The sequence below is a fragment of the Ascaphus truei genome, chromosome 1, assembly GCF_040206685.1.
Source record: "Ascaphus truei isolate aAscTru1 chromosome 1, aAscTru1.hap1, whole genome shotgun sequence".
Lineage (NCBI taxonomy): Eukaryota > Metazoa > Chordata > Amphibia > Anura > Ascaphidae > Ascaphus > Ascaphus truei.
The window spans coordinates 416480505-416499714 of NC_134483.1; the positions used below are offsets into that span (position 1 = coordinate 416480505).

At 40.1% G+C, this 19210-nt stretch overlaps 1 protein-coding gene across 14 annotated transcripts in view; it reads left to right on the forward strand.

The window, feature by feature from the left end:
• INPP4B (inositol polyphosphate-4-phosphatase type II B) overlaps window positions 1-19210 on the forward strand; it is a 484959-nt gene that overhangs the window by 321161 nt on the left and 144588 nt on the right. For all 14 annotated transcript variants that reach the window (XM_075614672.1, XM_075614553.1, XM_075614562.1 and 11 more), the window contains one exon: window positions 12818-12890. In XM_075614672.1, coding sequence (XP_075470787.1) covers window positions 12818-12890 — 73 coding nt within the window. The remainder of the gene's footprint in view (window positions 1-12817; window positions 12891-19210) is intronic.

Sequence of the window (19210 nt, forward strand, 5' to 3'; positions counted from 1 at the left end):
CTGATGATTCATGGGTAAAAGTCCTGCCCTTTTATACAGTCAGTCCAGTGATTAATGATTGATCGCAAGGTGATGTTTAACCCTTAATTTGCTATTAGGGTGCTGCTCATATGAATAGATACTACAGATGACTGACAGCAAAAAAGGCAAATTTAGAACCATAATATATGGAGATAAACACTTAATGTGGGAGGATCTAAATCACTTAATTCATATACAAAACACATAAAATTACATTTTTAAAACTACATTACACTCTAAAAATAAAAATGGATGTAATTCATATGTTGGGATAAGTTAACTGACAAACAAAATACATCTAGCACTAATAAAAAAAATACCCTTATTGGTCAAATAATTACTACATGTAATGACAAAATGAAATAACGATATATTCCTTATATAAAACATATGGAATAAAGTTAAACATGGAATTATACTAATAGACACATAACAAAAGTACTAATAGTAAACAATGTGTTATTCCATCAAGGAACAAAGAGTCCAAGGGGTGTAAATGGGAGAGAGAAAGAGTTGTAGGATGGGTGTATGAGATACACCTCAACTGTATATACATGTGGGTATATGTTAAATAATGAATTTATTAATTAATTATATTTCATTATATTAATCCAGGGAAATATCCTCTATGCTTATATATATATGTGTATAATTCTTGATAATTACTGTGATAATTATAATAATATCTAAATGTGAATTTAATTGAAATAAATTGTTTTATAATCAAATGTGCACTCAGTGATTTCTCTAAGGGCCGGGAAATGGGGAATGACGTGATGGGAAAAAAGTGGGGGGAAGGGGAAGGAATCGGGAAAGTTGGGGAAGGTGAGTGGTGAAGGGATGTGATATACATTGGTGAAAATGGAGGGAAAATAACGGGGAAAGCTGTTGGAGATGTAAGATGTCTGCACAAGATCTTAAATCGATCAGATTTAATGACCAGAGCACAGGGAGGCGATCGATTTAAGATCTTGTGCAGAAAGGAGACTTATTGGATCCACCAGTTAGGGACACTTACCCCTGGTGGACTCAATGAGTGTCTGGATGCAAGTACTCTAGTCTGATCGCCTGCCAGCTTGGACTCTCGTCACTCTAACTGTAGAAGTAAGTAAACAGCTCTCTCCTCGGTCCTCCTTTTCCTCCACTCTTACATCTCCAACAGCTTTCCCCGTTATTTTCCCTCCATTTTCACCAATGTTTATCACATCCCTTCACCACTCACCTTCCCCAACTTTCCCGATTCCTTCCCCTTCCCCCCACTTTTTTCCCATCACGTCATTCCCCATTTCCCGGCCCTTAGAGAAATCACTGAGTGCACATTTGATTATAAAACAATTTATTTCAATTAAATTCACATTTAGATATTATTATAATTATCACAGTAATTATCAAGAATTATACACATATATAAGCATAGAGGATATTTCCCTGGATTAATATAATGAAATATAATTAATTAATCAATTCATTATTTAACATATACCCACATGTATATACAGTTGAGGTGTATCTCATACACCCATCCTACAACTCTTTCTCTCTCCCATTTACACCCCTTGGACTCTTTGTTCCTTGTTGGAATAACACATTGTTTACTATTAGTACTTTTGTTATGTGTCTATTAGTATAATTCAATGTTTAACTTTATTCCATATGTTTTATATAAGGAATATATCGTTATTTCATTTTGTCATTACATGTAGTAATTATTTGACCAATAAGGGTATTTTTTTTATTAGTGCTAGATGTATTTTGTTTGTCAGTTAACTTATCCCAACATATGAATTACATCCATTTTTATCTTTAGAGTGTAATGTAGTTTTAATTATGTAATTTTATGTGTTTTGTATATGAATTAAGTGATTTAGATCCTCCCACATTAAGTGTTTATCTCCATATATTATGGTTCTAAATTTGCCTTTTTTGCTGTCAGTCATCTGTAGTATCTATTCATATGAGCAGCACCCTAATAGCAAATTAAGGGTTAAACATCACCTTGCGATCAATCATTAATCACTGGACTGACTGTATAAAAGGGCAGGACTTTTACCCATGAATCATCAGCCCTTTGAGAAAGTCGCCGATTGGTGACGAAACGCGTCAGGGATACTGAGGAGCGCGATTACGTCACGAAGATGCTGCGCACGCGCACGAGGCCATAAAAAGCGCGGGAAGAATACAGCGGCCATTCGGAGTGGAGAGCTGAATTTGAACAGCATATAGACGGTGTAACGGCGTCCTTATCCGGTTGGCAGTGATCTTGATCAGCGATCTGGAAGTGATTTCGCCCAGCAGTACCGGATGGTGGTGATATAATTCACAAACTGCCTTTTAAAACTTTTTATCTTGTGAGTGCGATTCCCCCCCCCCCTTCCATCCCTTCCCTAATTTTATAATAAATTACGCAGTATTATGCTATGGGGCGTGCGCTCTCTCTCTTTTTCTGTTTATATATATAGGTGGTCACAAAAAAAAATGGCCCAGAGGACCGCGCAGTAACGGGGTTAAGCTGTGTATATATATATATATATATATATATATACATATACATATATATATATATATATATATATATATATATATATATATATATATATATATATATATATATATACATGTAGAGGTATCAGTACCGTGTTAGCCGAGCTTCAATAATCAAAAAATAAATAGATGATACCGTTCTGTGGCTAACGAAATGCTTTTATTTGTGCGAGCTTTCGAGATACACTGAGCTCTTCTTCCGGCGATGTTACAATGAATGAAGCAAGGATAACTTGAAAACAGTGTCTCTTGGAATGTTATCTGTGCTTGTCCTTCCCCCGGTGTGGATGTGTTTTATGGCTAGAGGTGTCAAAGGGTAACTGAAAGCAAGTGAAGAAAGAGTGTGTATGTGTATCAGTGTGAATAAAAATGAATGGAGAGCCCACAGTATAAACAGTGCTCTACACAAGGTGTGTGTGGAGTGAGAGGGATATAAATGGTGTGGGTGGGTGTGGAAATGTGAGAGTTTGTAGCACAACTAAAAGTGTGTGTGGATACTATGTGGTCCCTATTGGTGTATATGGATGGAGAAATAAGGAGTATTAGTATGTGTGAGAGACAGCTGTGTGTGCATACATATAGCACAGTATGTACAGACATGGCCTTTAGCGCTCATGGGAAGAGAGTTCGCTAGTGTCAGTAATGACTCATAAAATTTCGATCTCTGTTTAGGCCACTGCTAAGTGTCCCGAACAGTTGCATAAATTTGTATTCATGCAACCGTCTCTCTTTCGGGGTTTTAAGATTACCTTTGAGTATGGCAACCCTCAGATCGTTCATCTTATGGCCAGAGTCAGAGAAATGTTCGCCGACAAGACTGTCTCTTGATCCGCGTGTGATGCTGTGGCGATGCAGGTTCATTCTCTTGTTTAGCGCCTGCCCCATCTCACCTATTTAGTAGCAGCCCCCTGGGCATTTCATGCACATGATGAGGTACACAACATTGCTGGAGGAACAGGTGAACCTTCCTCTGATTTTGTATTCCCGATTCCTGTGTGGTATTTGTATTGTGCCTCATCATGTGCATGAATGCCCAGGGGGCTGCTACTACATAGGTGAGACGGGGCAGGGGCTAAACAAGAGAATGAACCTGCATCGCCACAGCATCACACGCGGAACAAGAGACAGTCCTGTTGGCGAACATTTCTCTGACTCTGGCAATAAGATGAACAATCTGAGGGTTGCCATACTCAAAGGTAATCTTAAAACACCGAAAGAGAGACGGTTGCATGAATACAAATTTATGCAACTGTTTGGGACACTTGCAACCTATTCCTATTCCCAGGGCTACTGGCACCTGGGATACTACCTTTCTCCTCTGCGTCCTGCTCCGGACTGGTGTGGTCCCAGATTTGTGCCAAACCTCACTGCTCCCTTTCCGTGGATCAAGGAGCCCTATTTGCTAAACCTGCCAATGTGATGATGCAGCCCCTGAGGCTGCTGGGACTTGTAGTCCCTAGGTCTCCTCTGCGGAGCCTGTGTAATGGCCGCCGCTCATGCCCTACTGTGCAGGTGCATGCTATTTCTCGCGCATGCTGCCTGGCGTTCCCTGCATTCCCTACTCCACCCGCAGTTCTGGCAGAGCAGCGGTAGCTTCCCCCTTCCCCGCATCGGAGGTAAGGGGACGCAGATATATATATATATATATTCAGTAAAAAAATGGAGTTTCCGCTCACCAAAAATGGAAGGGGATATATATATATATAACTCAGTATGCTGGAGTGAGGAGCATATGTGTGCTTCCAGCATACAAGCCGTTAAACTCCTCCTGGAGCAGCAACATGCACCTGCAGCTAATTAAGCAGGAAGGACTCCTGAGAGACTGTAGGTTTAGAAGGCAGGACGTGGCTTACACAAACTGAGTTAGTTTTTCCCCAGGAGGGTTGAGAGGCTTCTCCGAGCCAGGATGGACCTTGGCTGTTCTAGTTCTCCAGCCCTGCAGGAAGCAAGGCTGCTGGGACCCCCACCCGATGGACACAGACTGCTCCCTGGAACCGGCATTCCTGATTACTGTTGGAGCTACACGGAGACCCTGGGCTAGGAATCCCTACAAGAGCAGATAAGATCTAAATAAGATTCTACTATCTTTAAAGTCTGGTTGTTTGCCTAGGATAGGACATGTTTTGGGCTGACAACCAGCTTAGCTGGCTACACCGTAAGAAAGTGCCACAGTAAAGTTTAGTTAGTTTCCCTAATGGGAATAGGTTTTTATTTTATGGTTTCTTTTGCCTTAAAGGGACAGGGTACCCATTCTTTTGTTAGTGTGGACCAATAAAACCACTATACTTAAAGCCTAACATCGTTGCTGATGTCTTACTGACCCTACCGCGAGGCCGTCCTGCCACTATTAGACAGGATGTCTAAAAATTAAAACAAATCAGAGCATAGTGAAGTACTGTTTGTATGTTTACTGCGCAAATAGTAGAAAGCCACTTACAATTTAGCAGATAAAATTAGCATTTTGTGACATATCCCAGCATTGGTAGCAGCAAGGAATCGCGTTGCAGCGACAGGATGCCGGACTCCGAGTGGAGAACAGAGTGTGGAATCCACGATGTGTCTCTTTGTCAGGCCCTCTCCTTCCTTGTTTCCCCGTCACAACCCGGTGACGTCGGGGAGCGATGCCCCTACTGTCAGGTGCTGCAGCTTGTTTCGTCGTTCACAACATGCTATGCTGTGCTTAGCTGGCTTCTGGGATCTGGTCATGAGTTCAAGTCAAGTCTACGCATTTCTCTTTAACCAAGCTTCTTCATTGTTGATGAAATATATATATATATACTGTATATCCCATTTCAATGTTGCAGAGGCATTTTCAGCTCTTTTTCAGTGCCCTTTTTAGCTTTTCATTGGGTCTTCTTTCTTATCAACATAACTGGCAGGATAGTTTGGGAACTCAATGACTGAACTCTATGGAAACAGGCCTTTCTTTAAATCAAATGTATTGAAACAATACCCACTACTACTAATATCCTTGTTTCAAATAGGATATATAATATTTTTTATCATATAGTTTTGAATAACAGTTTTTTTTAGGAATTTAAATATACAGTATACTGTCAAAATCTAATTTTAATTGAGATTCAAATGACTCAACCCTAGATATCTGTTCTGTAAGTACAACAACAAGGAAATGTCTAAAAGGATATCACAGCTGTGTTTTTATCAACAGGTACATTTTTTAACATGGGTATACACTGTACCTCTAAAATATTTTATTCATTGGTTAAGTCTATTTGTATGGTAATTTGGAAGTGGAGAATCATAATGAAACGTTATGTTTTGCTGCACCTGCTTGCTATGTTATAGCCTAAAACAGTTCAGACTCATGTCATCTCATGCTAAATGCACTTACATTCACAGTACATTCACAGAAGATTACATTTAAATTCCCTAATCATGAAAAATATTGTAGCAATGACAAGTGCTAAGTGTTAAAAGCATTATAATGGTAACAAAATAAATCCCTTTCAGTTCTTTTGTAAAATACAGCCATGTTCATGTAACCCCTCCTTGCCCAGCCCTATTGAGTGTGAATTAGTGCACTTATTTACCTTCTCTAGGTAGGTCGTTATCATCCTTGCAAGCTTGTGGTGTAAGTGGTAGATGGAATAAAGGGCACCAGGCATTTTTAGACAACATTTCTTTATTTTCATCTTTCAGATATACATACGTCTTCCCTGGGTGCTAGGCAGCAGCCAATGGAGACATATGGCTTGTCATCTTAACAACTGTGGATATTAGCAATCCCTTGCTGTGTATTTGGGGTTTTCCTGTCATCCCACTGAGACACTTACCAGGGATTCAGGTGGGCACTTGTGGACTTGTACCTCAGCGGCCCCATTATGATACTCTGAGGCCCCATTCAAAGGACCTCGCTCTGAGTATCATGCACATCCCCTATTAAGTGTGATATGCCCATAGGTGGGAAAGATGACCATTCACTCCTTACATGTAGTTACATATTTAAACAGACGCTATTTATATTGAGGCTCCTCTCTTCATGTCCTCTAGGAACATGGGGCTGGAGTTCTTCTCTACTCCTATTTATTACCTCTCTCCCACTCCCTGTCCCTAGGCAGAATGGGGGCATAGCTAGGCTTCTGCTGAGTCACCCTAGACCAGGTGACCCATCCAGCATATTCCAGAAGTAGGTTGTGGCAAGGCTCCTGTCTGGTCACTTTGAAACATACTATCTGAAGGGGCAGGTGTTCAATATCTAACTCATGCAGTTAACCTTTTTTAGGAGGGCCTTAGCTCCTTAACTACACATCGTAATCCCAGAGGGGGTTTACATTCATATCAAAATAATGTTCAAACAGGATGTTGTAACAGTGTATTTGTATGCAGTAAAGCTTAAGCATTCCCACACATCCGAATTGGTCAACTCCAGTTCTCAAGGGCCACCAACAGGTCAGGTTTCATTGATATCCCTGCTTCAGCACAGGTGGTTGAATCAGTGGCTCAGTCAATGGAGCCGCTGATTGAGCCACCTGTGCTGAAGTAAGGATATCCATGAAAGCTTACCTGTTGGTGGCCCTTGAAGATTGGAGTTGGCCATTTCTGACATACATAATTGGGCCGGTGCATCCGGAAACCAGGAAACTCCCTAGTAGACCCATAATTCTAGTGGGCCCCTTCAACACATGTCCCGACTTTCCCCCCTGCCTTCTGTACCTGTTAGTATGGCTGGAAGTTCAGGACTGCAGCCTACACACACACTGGAAGAAGGAAGCATGGTGGAGGCGGACTGCTTTAGCGGCCATGGTGGCCGGTGGACCACTGAAAAGATGGTTCAGGCTTCATGGTCTATTCATTAAACTGTGAATACCATTTGATGCAATACAAAGTGGAGTTTTTGCTTTATTAAAGCAAAATTAGCTACGCAGAAAAATCACAAAAAACAAAAATCTCACCTACACGTATCAAATATGTTCTATTTGATGTGATTTGTCTTTTAGCTCCCCAAGTCATGTGAAACTGTGGGGAAGAGAGAGAGTAATACAGTATAAGAAAAAAGGAAGATTACCCATGTGGGCTCCTAGATGAAGGTCCGAAACTAAATAGAACGTGACTACCACATTTTGCAAGATTTCTTATTTTGCATATAACCCTTGCATACCGTATGGGGTCGCACTGCCAGAACCAAATTTAAATCTAAAATGCAGTCTGTGCACTGTTTGGACTAATAAGAACTGTTTATTTATGATGTGTTTTTCCATGTAAAATGGCTCATGTTCGCATGGAATCGCAATTCTTAAAGTTTAAAGAAAATGCCCTTAAGAGTAGATCAGATTAAAAAAATGAACACAATAATATTGTGTGCATTCTGTATAACTCCTACAGTACCTAACTCCTGACTCGCAAACTCTCACACACACACACACACACAAACCCACGCACACACATATACACACACACAGATAAAAGGAGAGCAGAGTGTCTTCATACATTGACACTGAGTAATGTAAATGACAATTACATTCTTTGTGGTAGTTTTGCTTCAAAATTAACTTGACATAACTTGGACCTTAATCATTAAATGGCGATCGTAACGATGGGCACTATTGCATTTTAATTAATAACCTCTATTGCCCCATAGGGTTTGGATCAGAAAATTTGTATCGAACTTGAATCTGCTTTATGAAAACTATAGTTGAAGTCCTATCCAAAATGACAATGGTGTATCTTTTAACTTAGGGCTGACACTTTCACTTCTGTTTTTGTTCTAAAAAATCCTTTGTGCTTTGGTTTTACCACAACACGGTTTATTTTTATTTTTGCTTGGGATTTTATCAAAATAAGCAGAAAAATGCTAATACACCATTACAACATATGGAAAAATGTTTAACAATAAAATGATGGAACCAATTCATAAACTAAAATAATAACTGAAAAACGTTAAATAATTGGAAAAAAGATATGCTGAGACACACCAAGTTTTCAACTCCCCTGAGCTAGCCACCAACTAGGAGGGAATACTAATTTTTAGACATAAGCAAAGTAATCTTCCTGATTGTCCATGTCATGATCATCATCGTGTCTTAAAATTATAATCTCCCCTGCAACTGGAATCCTCTTTAAATATTTTTTGGGCGCCACCTCTTAAAAGAGGCTGAGGTTCACCTTAATGAATACCAACTTCTCCACATTTGGGGGCAACAGCCTTCTGCGATGCTAACTAACAATACTGCCAGCAGTGCTAAATATTCGTTCAGTGTATACACTGGAAGGTGGACAAATAAACAGAATGTAATCACTCATAGCTCAAAAAAATAGCAAAAACATAGGAAGGTGGACAGCTTCAATAGAGCAAAGCAACTGTGATAAGAGGATTACACATACAGATGTAACAAGACTTACCATACTCGGCGCCACAGACGAACAAGCAAAAGTCAACGGTTTGGCGACCATTGTCTGCCGTGATGGAGCTGCTGGTGGCCCATGCTTTTGAATTGCGACCCTCCACAACAATAATCCTTCGGTGCTGCGACCGCCGCTGTCACGTGGCAGTGGCACTAAAGACCGTCTTACTCATCTGCAGCCTTTTTTCAACCCAGTATGAAAATGCTAATGCCAGATAGCTCAATCTAGCATTTTCTAGTGCACTGGTATCTAATTTATCCGAATTACACTATTATTCTAGTAGGCAATTTTGTATTATCTTTATTGCCCCTTTAGCTTGGATAAGCTCCACATGCATTTTCACCTTTGCTTCAGAACTCTTTGAGGGTAGAATTGCTATATATTTTTTTAGCACAGGAATTACATTTTGTACTTATTGTATGTTCTGGATTCTATGTTGCTATAGTTCCACCAGGGTTTGCTCTGTATACATTGTTGCGGTCTGTACATATCCACATACTGGTATGTTTACTTACACTGAGGCTTATCATCCTTCAGTTAGCTGCAGCTTTACATTTCTCTCTTGGGAGAGGTATATCACATTGTCCCCTCCCCTATAACTGGGATTACTGTGAGGTTTGTTTACCGTAATAGTGTGTTTAGTCATGTGCCTTATTATTCAAGATATACACAGGAGCCTTTAGTATTACTGGATTGCTTATTGCATATAATAAATAGCATTTACAATGTTCACAGGAGACGGTCCACTATATGTTTTTTTTTAGTGTTTTTATTATAGTCAGTCTGTTTTGGCCTTTTCAATTGCTTCTTCAATAAAATGTATACTTTTTGTACCCACCTCAGAGTGCCCCATGTTGGAGTTTCTGTAAGCCCTTTCTGTGGGGCTTACAACTTTCTCTTTTTGATAAGTGTCTGCTTTTACTCCAGGGAGCACCCCCTGTCTTACACAGGTTTATTCTGTGGGTACTTTATCTATCCAAGCGGTAGTAGTGCTTTTTCAGTCCCCTTGTATTCATTAAAACGGGGTATGGCTGGAAGGGGAAAAAAGCATCATTTTGCTACTGTATAAATCTTTAGTAAGACCATGTTGGGGATCACTCCATAAAAAAAACATTATAGAATTAGAAAAAGTGCAGAGAGAAGCCACCAAAATAATAAAGGGTATGAATGGTCTGATGTATGAGGAAAGGCAAGCTTAATTAGATTTTTGTTTACATTAGAAAAGAGGTGTCTAACATGGGATATGATAACTATTTACAAATATATTCATGGAGACAGTGATGGTAAATACAATAGATATCGTCTAGAAAGGGTTAACAATGTTTTTTTTAGAAAGGAAAGGTATACTGTGATTTACCAAATAAGTCAAGTAAAAGGTTGATCCTGGGAGAAATCTGATTGCCATTAATGGAGTCAGAAAGGAATTTATTTTTTCCCCATATGAGACAGGATTGTTTTGGTTACCTTCCTCGGATCAATATACTGTAAATATAAGATAGAGTATCTGTCTAAATTTAACATTGGTTGAACCCGATGCACACATGTTTTTTTTTTTTTCAATCTTAGCTATTATATAACTATGTGTGTAAGAAACAGTTGCAGCTGCTAGAGAAGCAGCAGGGCTGGGCGGTGCAGCCTCAACAGGCTTCAACAAGTCTTCGATTTTGTCAGATACCAGGCTGATTAGCTATTCTTTATAGGCATTGATGTCTACGCTTTTTGGGAGAGAGGAGAGCAGTTTGACTTTAAATCATAAATTTAGCATTATATCTAAAACATAGTGTTCAGATTTCAAAATGCATGTGACCCATGAGTCCTCATCAAGCAGAAGGCAGCAGACAGGTTGTTGATGAAGTTGACAAATGTTATAGCTTCATGCTGGGAACACTTTAACCCTTCTTCAGCTTTTTTTTTGGGGGGGGGGGAAGGGGGTGACAGCACATGGTGAATCCAAAATTCATGATGCTTTACATAGTTTTAACTTAGTATGCATGAGCATTTTGGGGCAGCTTCTAAGTCTGTTGTGGAAACCATCTTTGGGGGACCTGGATAATTGTAAAACAAAATCGTATTTGGTGACATTATGGGGAGGTGCAGGGGAAACTCCTGGCTAGTCCCTAGCAGAGGCATATGATTGGTCCAAAGGGACTACAAGCTCAGGGAGCCCAGGTTCACATGTGGAATATTTTCAATGGGGGTTGGACATAACAAGTGAGCCTCCAAGTTGACCCATCTCCTAAGTAAGGGGTTGGCGTGCCATGCTACCCATTGAGTTGCTTGTGCTGCCCTGTAGTGCGAGAGAAGACAGGGGAGTACTAAACCACCCCCTCTGGTGAGTCTGGTTAGCAACCTGTGGTTAAGTCTCAGTCTCTTGTTATTCCAAATAAATTTGGAGACCAAGGATTGGAGCTTAGCTATATCTGAAATTACGAGTGGTATGGGGAGGGTTTGGAAGAGAGAGAGCAGCCTGGGTAACAGGTTCATCTTCACTGATTGGACTCTACCCATCCAGGATATGTTAAATTTAGTCCATATCATCAGGCCGGATTTTAGTACCTTCAATATTTTGGGATAATTAGCCTGGTAGAGTGAGTCGTAGTCCTTGGTTAGGAACATTCCCAGATATTTCAATGAGGATTGCTGCCACTTGAAGTCAAAGTTGAGTTTAATTAATTTGACTGTCTCCTGCCTTAGATTGATATTTAAAGCCTCTGACTTTTTGTTATTATCTTGAAACCGGATAGTTTATTGAAAATAGATAGTTCATTGAACAAGTTTGGCGGGATTGTTAAGGGTTTTGATATCGTTACAATGACATCGTCGGTCAAGATGGCCAGTTTGTAGGACTGACCCCCACCTCCAGGCCTGAAATGTTAGGATTTCGACAGATATACGCTGCCAGAAGCTCGATGCAAAGAGCAAAGATGAGTGGGGATAAAGGACACCCCTGCTTCGTACCGCTTTTTATCTGAAATTGGGATGAGGGGAAGCCCTGGCTCTGTGCTATTGCTGTGGGATTTGAATATAGGGCCATGACTGACTTAAGGAAGATGCCCGAAAAAACGAATGCCTAAAGTTCAGCTATTTTACAAGGTTAGATTGTCTAAATTAGTTTAAGAAACCTTTAGTGACTGTTCCTGTATGTATGATCTGGAGGGAGTGCCAACCCAACATGCCTAAATAATAATGGGTCAGAAGATGTTACAGTCACATTTTTTCTTGGTAACATTATTATACATATCAAAAATGTTTAATGTATTAAATCTCAAATCAAAACTATTCACTGCCGCTTTCAGTTCTGAAGGTAATTTCAGTGATTTGCAGAGCAATGTCCAAAAGGGACCCTACGGCTGTGAAAGGATTAAATTAAATATTTAAGGTGTTTCACTATGAAGAAACCCCAGTGAATGACAGGTGTAGATTTTATTATATATATATATATATATATATATATATATATATATATATATATATATATATATATATATATAGTGTGTGTGTGTATATATATATGGCAAAATCTTTCTTAAATTTTTTCAATATCTTTCTCTGTACTAGAAATACACAGTAAATACAGCTTTAAGTTCAAAAGTATGAAAGAAAATAAACAAAGCACTTCTAAATCTAATGTGTGTTATATTCCTTGATTTTTCTTTGAATTTCTTGTAAAATTCCTTTGCAAGTTTAAAAATTGCCAAGGATTCCATTTTGTTTCATGGGACTGAATCTGCTGTTGAAAATTCAGATTACAACAATTACCAAAACAAAAAAAAAAGCTCTTTCTAAGACAGATGCATGAAAAAGAATGTTATTTAGACAGTACTTAGCATCACTTTATGTGCTATATAATAAAACAGTTTGGTTTTAACATATCATATTTTTATCTTTGCAGTGTTCTTTAGTCTGTGAATGCTCTTCACCTGAAGCTATAAGTGGGAGGGACAACTTACCTTTAATAAATACAGGTACAGTGTGTCTTCCAACATACTGACTATGCATGATATGTTACACCTTGCCAACTACTGTGTACTGATACCTTTGTGCATTAGAATTTTCACTAATCCATAGTTCCAAATTGAAAAAATAAATTTTCACATACCCATTGCATATTGTGTTCTTTCTATGTAAATGCTGTTTGTCAATTGCTGTATGCATATTAGAATCAGAAATAGAGATGTATGAACGTTTCAAGTTTTAAGATTTCTGATAAATGACACAATTGTGAATTATTTTGCATTTGAAATCTGAGGCCAATTATCCCCAGCAGTTTGGTGATTTCTGTCAATTTTGTAGCAAGTGTGTGACCTTATGTCAGATCTGGCAAAAAAAAGTTCCAGGGTTATAAAATTCATTTCTATGAACTTATTTTTCCAGAGAAAATTAACTCCTTTTCGTTGTCTTTCAACATTAATTATTAAGTACATTTTAATCAAATTAATATTTCAGAAAATTGTCTTATTGTAAAAGGCCTAACCGTATTTGTTAACATTTCATAGCAATGTGTTTGTCTAATCAGGGATCACTGTGTACTGTACATGTGTTTGCATTATGTTTTGATATATGTTTCTTGACCACTAATATTTGGTTCTCAGACTGAACAAAATAGACCATAGACAAGTTATTATTGTTAAAAATCTAATATCTATCCAATTATTTTAAAATCTGATTATGAAAACTCAAACAAAAAAAAGAAGAATAATTACACATTCCTTAGCAGATTGTTTTCCAAATACGATAGTACAGTGTTTCTCAAATGGTGATTCCTGGACTGCCAGTGGTCCCAAAAGTCCCCCCCACCCCCTTCACAGCTCCGGTCTCCACCCCCCTTCACAGCTGCGTTCCACCCACCCCCCGCGTTCACATCTCCGATTACCCCTTCCACAGATCCGTTCCCCCCCCCCTGTTCACAGCTCCGTCCCCCCCCTTCACAGCTCCGTTCCCCGCCCACCCCCCCCCCGGTCATGGCCCGGTTCCCCCCCTTCACATCTACAATCCCCCCCCCTTCAGAGCTCACCGGCGGCGGGACACTGGGGGTTGGGATTTCCCCCCCCCCTCTTCACAGCTAGGCGGCGGCGGCTCACTGGGGGGGGACCGGAGGGTTGTGATTTTCCCCCCCCTTCAGAGCTCGCCGGCGGCGGCTCACTGGGGGGGGGAGCGGGAGCAGTGGTGGGATTCAAAATTTTTAGCAACAGGTTCTCTCTCGGGGGGGGGGAAGGGGGAAGACAGACGGGGAGGGAAGAGAGACGGGGAGGGAAGAGAGACGGGGAGGGAAGAGAGATAGGGGGGGGAGAGACCGTACCGCCATTTTATAGTGAAAAATGAAAAACAACAATATTTGATTGAAATTGGAAATAAATTATTTATTTGCCTTTCTTAAAATATTTCCATATGGCTTCTTATACTATTTGTTTTGTCCAGGGCAGAGAGAGACCAGGAGGGGGCAGAAAGAGATATGGGGGGGCAGAGAGAGACATGGGGGGGCAGAGAGAGACCGGGGGGGGGGGCAGAGAGAGATCAGGGGTGAGCAGAAAGCGACCAGGGGGAGCAAAGAGAGACAGGGGGGGGCAGAAAGCAAGCAAGGGGGCAGAAAGTGACCTGGGGGGGTCAGAAAGCGACCGGGGGGGGCAGAAAGCGACCAGGGGGAGTGGCAGAAAGTGACATGGGGGGCAGAAAGCGACCAGGGGGGGGGCAGAAAGCGACCAGGGGGGGGGGGCAGAAAGCGACCGGGGGGGGAAGAAAGCGAGCAGGGGGACAGAAAGCGAGCAGGGGGGGCAGAAAGCGACCAGGGGGGGGCAGAAAGCGACCAGGGGGGGGGGCAGAAAGCGACAGGGGGGGGCAGAAAGTGACCGGGGGGCAGAAAGTGACCAGGGGGAGGGGACAGAAAGCGACCGGGGAGGGCAGAAAGAGACAGGGGGGCAGAAAGCAACCGGGGGGGGGGGGGGGGGCAGAAAGCAACCAGGAAAATAACATGCAAATGAGCACACAATGTGTCACCTTATGTCTGAAAAACCATTGTTACATTGTTGCATAAGATAATGCTCGCTGTTACCACAGCTTTAAAGCACAGCATGGGAATCAGATGCAAAGACAGAGAAACCATTCACAGACATGTTTCACCCTTTATGGGTATCATCAGTGTGAAGTTGGTTGTACTGGCTTTGCAACATTACCCACCATAACTTCAAATGTGTATGGTAAATCCTACAGCTTTGAAAATTGCAAAGCCAGTACAACCACTTTGGTTTCTCTGGCTTTGCAATTTTAGACCAGGTTTATAAATTTGTCACAGGGGCCATATTTTATTCCCATGGCTGGCAAGACAACAGCCCTTATCTTGAGACTATATCAGTTTGTTCCACAAGGTCTGCAAAAGGTGATAACATACCATAAAACCTCTCTGTACTTTTCACACCCAACTTCAATCAAGCCTCTTTGAAGCCAAGCACAACCTGGAACAAGCCTGGGTTTGTCATAAACCCAATATATATTGTATTTTTACCTTCAAACTGTATCTCATTAACCCCTTAAGCACCAAATTGATTAAAATACATAATACCTCATGACATTTTCATGACAGCTGGGTATCCTACACTGTTACAGATACTCACCCAGCACACATCAGCTAGCAATTTTTACTAGCTATTTTTTTTTCATTCCCATAACAAAGTAAAATGTACAAAAAGTCACCATGACCATCAAGATCTTGTGTATCAAAGCATCATAAAGATAAGATGCAAGGAGGTATGAGATTAAAACAAATGGAAATCTGAAGCTGCCACCACAATGGAAATGCCAATAACAATCTAAGTTTCCTCACCTGACTTCATTCAATTTAACTAAGCATCAGTTTTTTCTGTTCTCATCATGAGTTTAGATAGAAAAAGAAACCTAGTGCAAAAAAAAAATGCATTCAGAGGTGGCTTGAGAATTAGTACAATGAATGTACTTAGTCGTGCATCAGATGCACAAATTATGCCCTCTGGCAAACTAACAAGGGGCATTATTTTGTCTTCTTTGGGGAGAATTATTATCAGATTATCTCTACTGAATAAACAGGGTACAGTTGCAGTTGTGAAGAAACATTTTATGAATCCACAATCTGTTATCATGGAGCTTTTCTCTAAGATCCAGTACAGTTTATTGTACCAGTAAATCTACTCCCCAAAGGTCTCCTAGTGCTACAGCCATAAGTCTTACCCAAGCAACACAGTGTTTCCCATCACACTCTTTTGCATCTTTTATGTCATACTCAAAGTTACATATTTTGTTATGTACTAAAGTCTGTTACACATTACTTCCCATCCGCATTTTACTCTTTGCTTAAAAACGGCAGTTTTAAGATAAGCAATCGTGTTGTACAGTATAATCTTAAATTGTTATCTATTTTATTCAACCCAGCCCCACTCTGCTGTCCATTTACGTATCCTTTGCTCTTTAGTCTTTGCCATCATTATCCTATTAACCACCTGCTGTTTTACTTTTAGAGGTAATAGTCATTGTGTTTTAGTCTGTTGATACTGAAAGGAATCTGCTTAGATCTTTACCACTGACTCGTTTTCGTAAGAAATAATAAGTGAAATGTGTTTCTAAAACACTAATGTAGCGTACACTGCGCCTCCACCTTCAATTCTTTTGTCATTCTTGTACAGATTATCTACTTTATATCACTGAAATCCATTAGAGGCATGTAGCCCATATTTACTATGCAATGCTAAGGCATCTTACAGCCAAATAACCTGAATTAATATATTAAAGTGGTGCCAAGCCGTAACACCGCTTATAGCCATTCAACTGCCACCTCACAGTCCATTAAGGTGCCTTACGACTTAGCACAGCTTATTAAATATGTCTGGTGAGCATTAATTAAAAAAATGTGCAGTGGTTGTGTGGAGATGCAGGATCAGGAAGCAAATAACCTGTGGCCTCACCGACTTTGTTTTCCTCAGTTGTTATACTGTGTAATGAGTGAAGCAACATACTCATACTTTGTAAAGATTGTACTAATGTACATCAAACATAACTACTATATAAAAAAACCTGTCAGACAAACAATCTGAATGGGCACCACTTTTTAATAAAGAAGCCCTTGTGTTGTTGTACACATTAAGGTCAACTCCTCCTTCCTTCCTTCCTTCCTTCCTTCCTTCCTTCCTTCCTTCCTTCCTTCCTTCCTTCCTTCCTTCCATCCTGCCTTCCTTCCATCCTTCCCTGTCTTTTCTAGATATAGCTTAACCTGTTTTGCTACTGTATGTCCCAGTCCTAATTTTCATTGTACCATGTCTCAGTAATAGCCACAATATCCAAGTTATCCCATGTCATTATTGCAAATCGTCCTGGGATTTTATTTCCCAAACTACAACCATTTGCACAAATTGCCTGAAGGGGTTTGTTAACTTTTTTTCCTAAACAGCAGTAATATATTAATCTTGGTCACAGACAGGGACCATCCCTTAAGCTTCCTTCTGATAATTGAACCAAAAGGTGTAGAATAAAGACGAGTTGTATTTTGTCATTTTGATGGGCCGGGTATTCAGAGCGAAGGTGAGAGAAGGGACCAGAATACCCTCCAATCCCCCTTAGCGCAACACAGGACTAATACATTGTATACTGGCAAAGATGGTGCCGGCTCAGCTTGTAGTAATAACGACTGGTACTGGAGGAGTGCTATCGGGGAACTGGTTACAGTCGCTATATTTACAAGTGGATCCCCCTATGATGCACTCTACCTCACAGATTAATGTGATAATAAAATATAACCTTTATTGTATTCAATAAAATTAATATCAAGGAGAATCTAATAAAGGTTATATTTTATCTTCACATTAACCTGTGCGGTAGAGTGCATTGTAGGGGGATCCTCTTGTAAATATATCGACTAATAAATTGTAGTAATAAGTGTGGGCTTGGTACAGATGTAGCCAGACTTAGTGTCCCCGTTAAAGCAAACACCCTCCCTCCCCCCGCAGTGTTAATCAGTCTGACGGCGATCCTCACGATCGTGGACACACAAATCTTATGGTTTGCTACATCTGTAATATTTCCATGGGAGATATGGGACGTTACGACAAGTGTGACCTTTAGGGGGAGAGGAACTGAGCTCCGTGTGTAGTTACTACACACACTGGTTCCTCCCAGTATATTAGATTTCAATGTGGTTATCTTTTTACTTTTTTTTGCCAAGGGTTCTCTACTTGATCACTACTGATAGCTTTAGGGATACCATGAGATAGATCCCATGGCCCCACTGCATAGACCACACTTATTACCACTATTTATTAGTCCTGTGTTGTGCTTGGGGGGATTCTGGTAACTCCATTTTTTTCTCCTTTTTTCCTTTTATTGCTATTATTACTTATTACGGACATGTTATATTAAAATTAATAAACATTATGTTTTATTTTATGGCATTGGATTTGAGTGCAGTTATAGGGATCTGTTATCTCACCTTTGTTACTGATGCATTTATGCAACGCTCAACAGCATAGTTCTTTAGCTGAGTGGGGATTTTGTTTGGTTTGTTAGGTTGCGCTGTGCATCTAGCTCTTGTTAAACCATGTGGCAGTATTTAGTGCCGCTCACAGCTACTAGCCGACTCGACAACACTTTTGCTGCATCTGATAGCATACAAATTGAATAAATAAATAAAAGAAGAAATGAAGATAGTCTTCTATCAAGGTATTCACTGCACTGGTAAACCACCTTGAAGAAAATGTAAAAGGACAATTGAGAGACACTGCTGCGATAACAACAATTATTTTTTAATATTCGATTATTGACTTTAAGCCCTTAATAATGGGATGGGTTTCTGGCTACTTAAACGAAACCCACTGTGGGATGCTTCAAGTGAAAATTGTAATTGTCCACATAAGGACAAAAACATTAAAGGACATATACAAATGAAATTGTGTGTATGTATGTGTGTGTGTGTGTGTGTGTGTGTGTGTGTGTGTGTGTGTGTGTGTGTGTGTGTGTGTGTGTGTGTGTGTGTGTGTGTGTGTGTGTGTGTGTGTGTAGAGGTGTCTGTACCATGATTGCCAAGCTTAATAATCAAAACCAAATAGTCGATAACGTTCTGTGGCTAACGAAATGCTTTTATTTGTGCGAGCTTATGAGATTAAGTGAACTCTATGAAAGTTTCTTTAATGATTACTTAAATAAAGGGTTTCGTTGAGCCCACATATCTGGCATAATCACAGCGTAATCATGGCATTTATTATATTCCATGTGAAAAATATTGTATGTGTTAATCATTTAGCCAGTCTTGGTAATCATTATATTGAGGCAG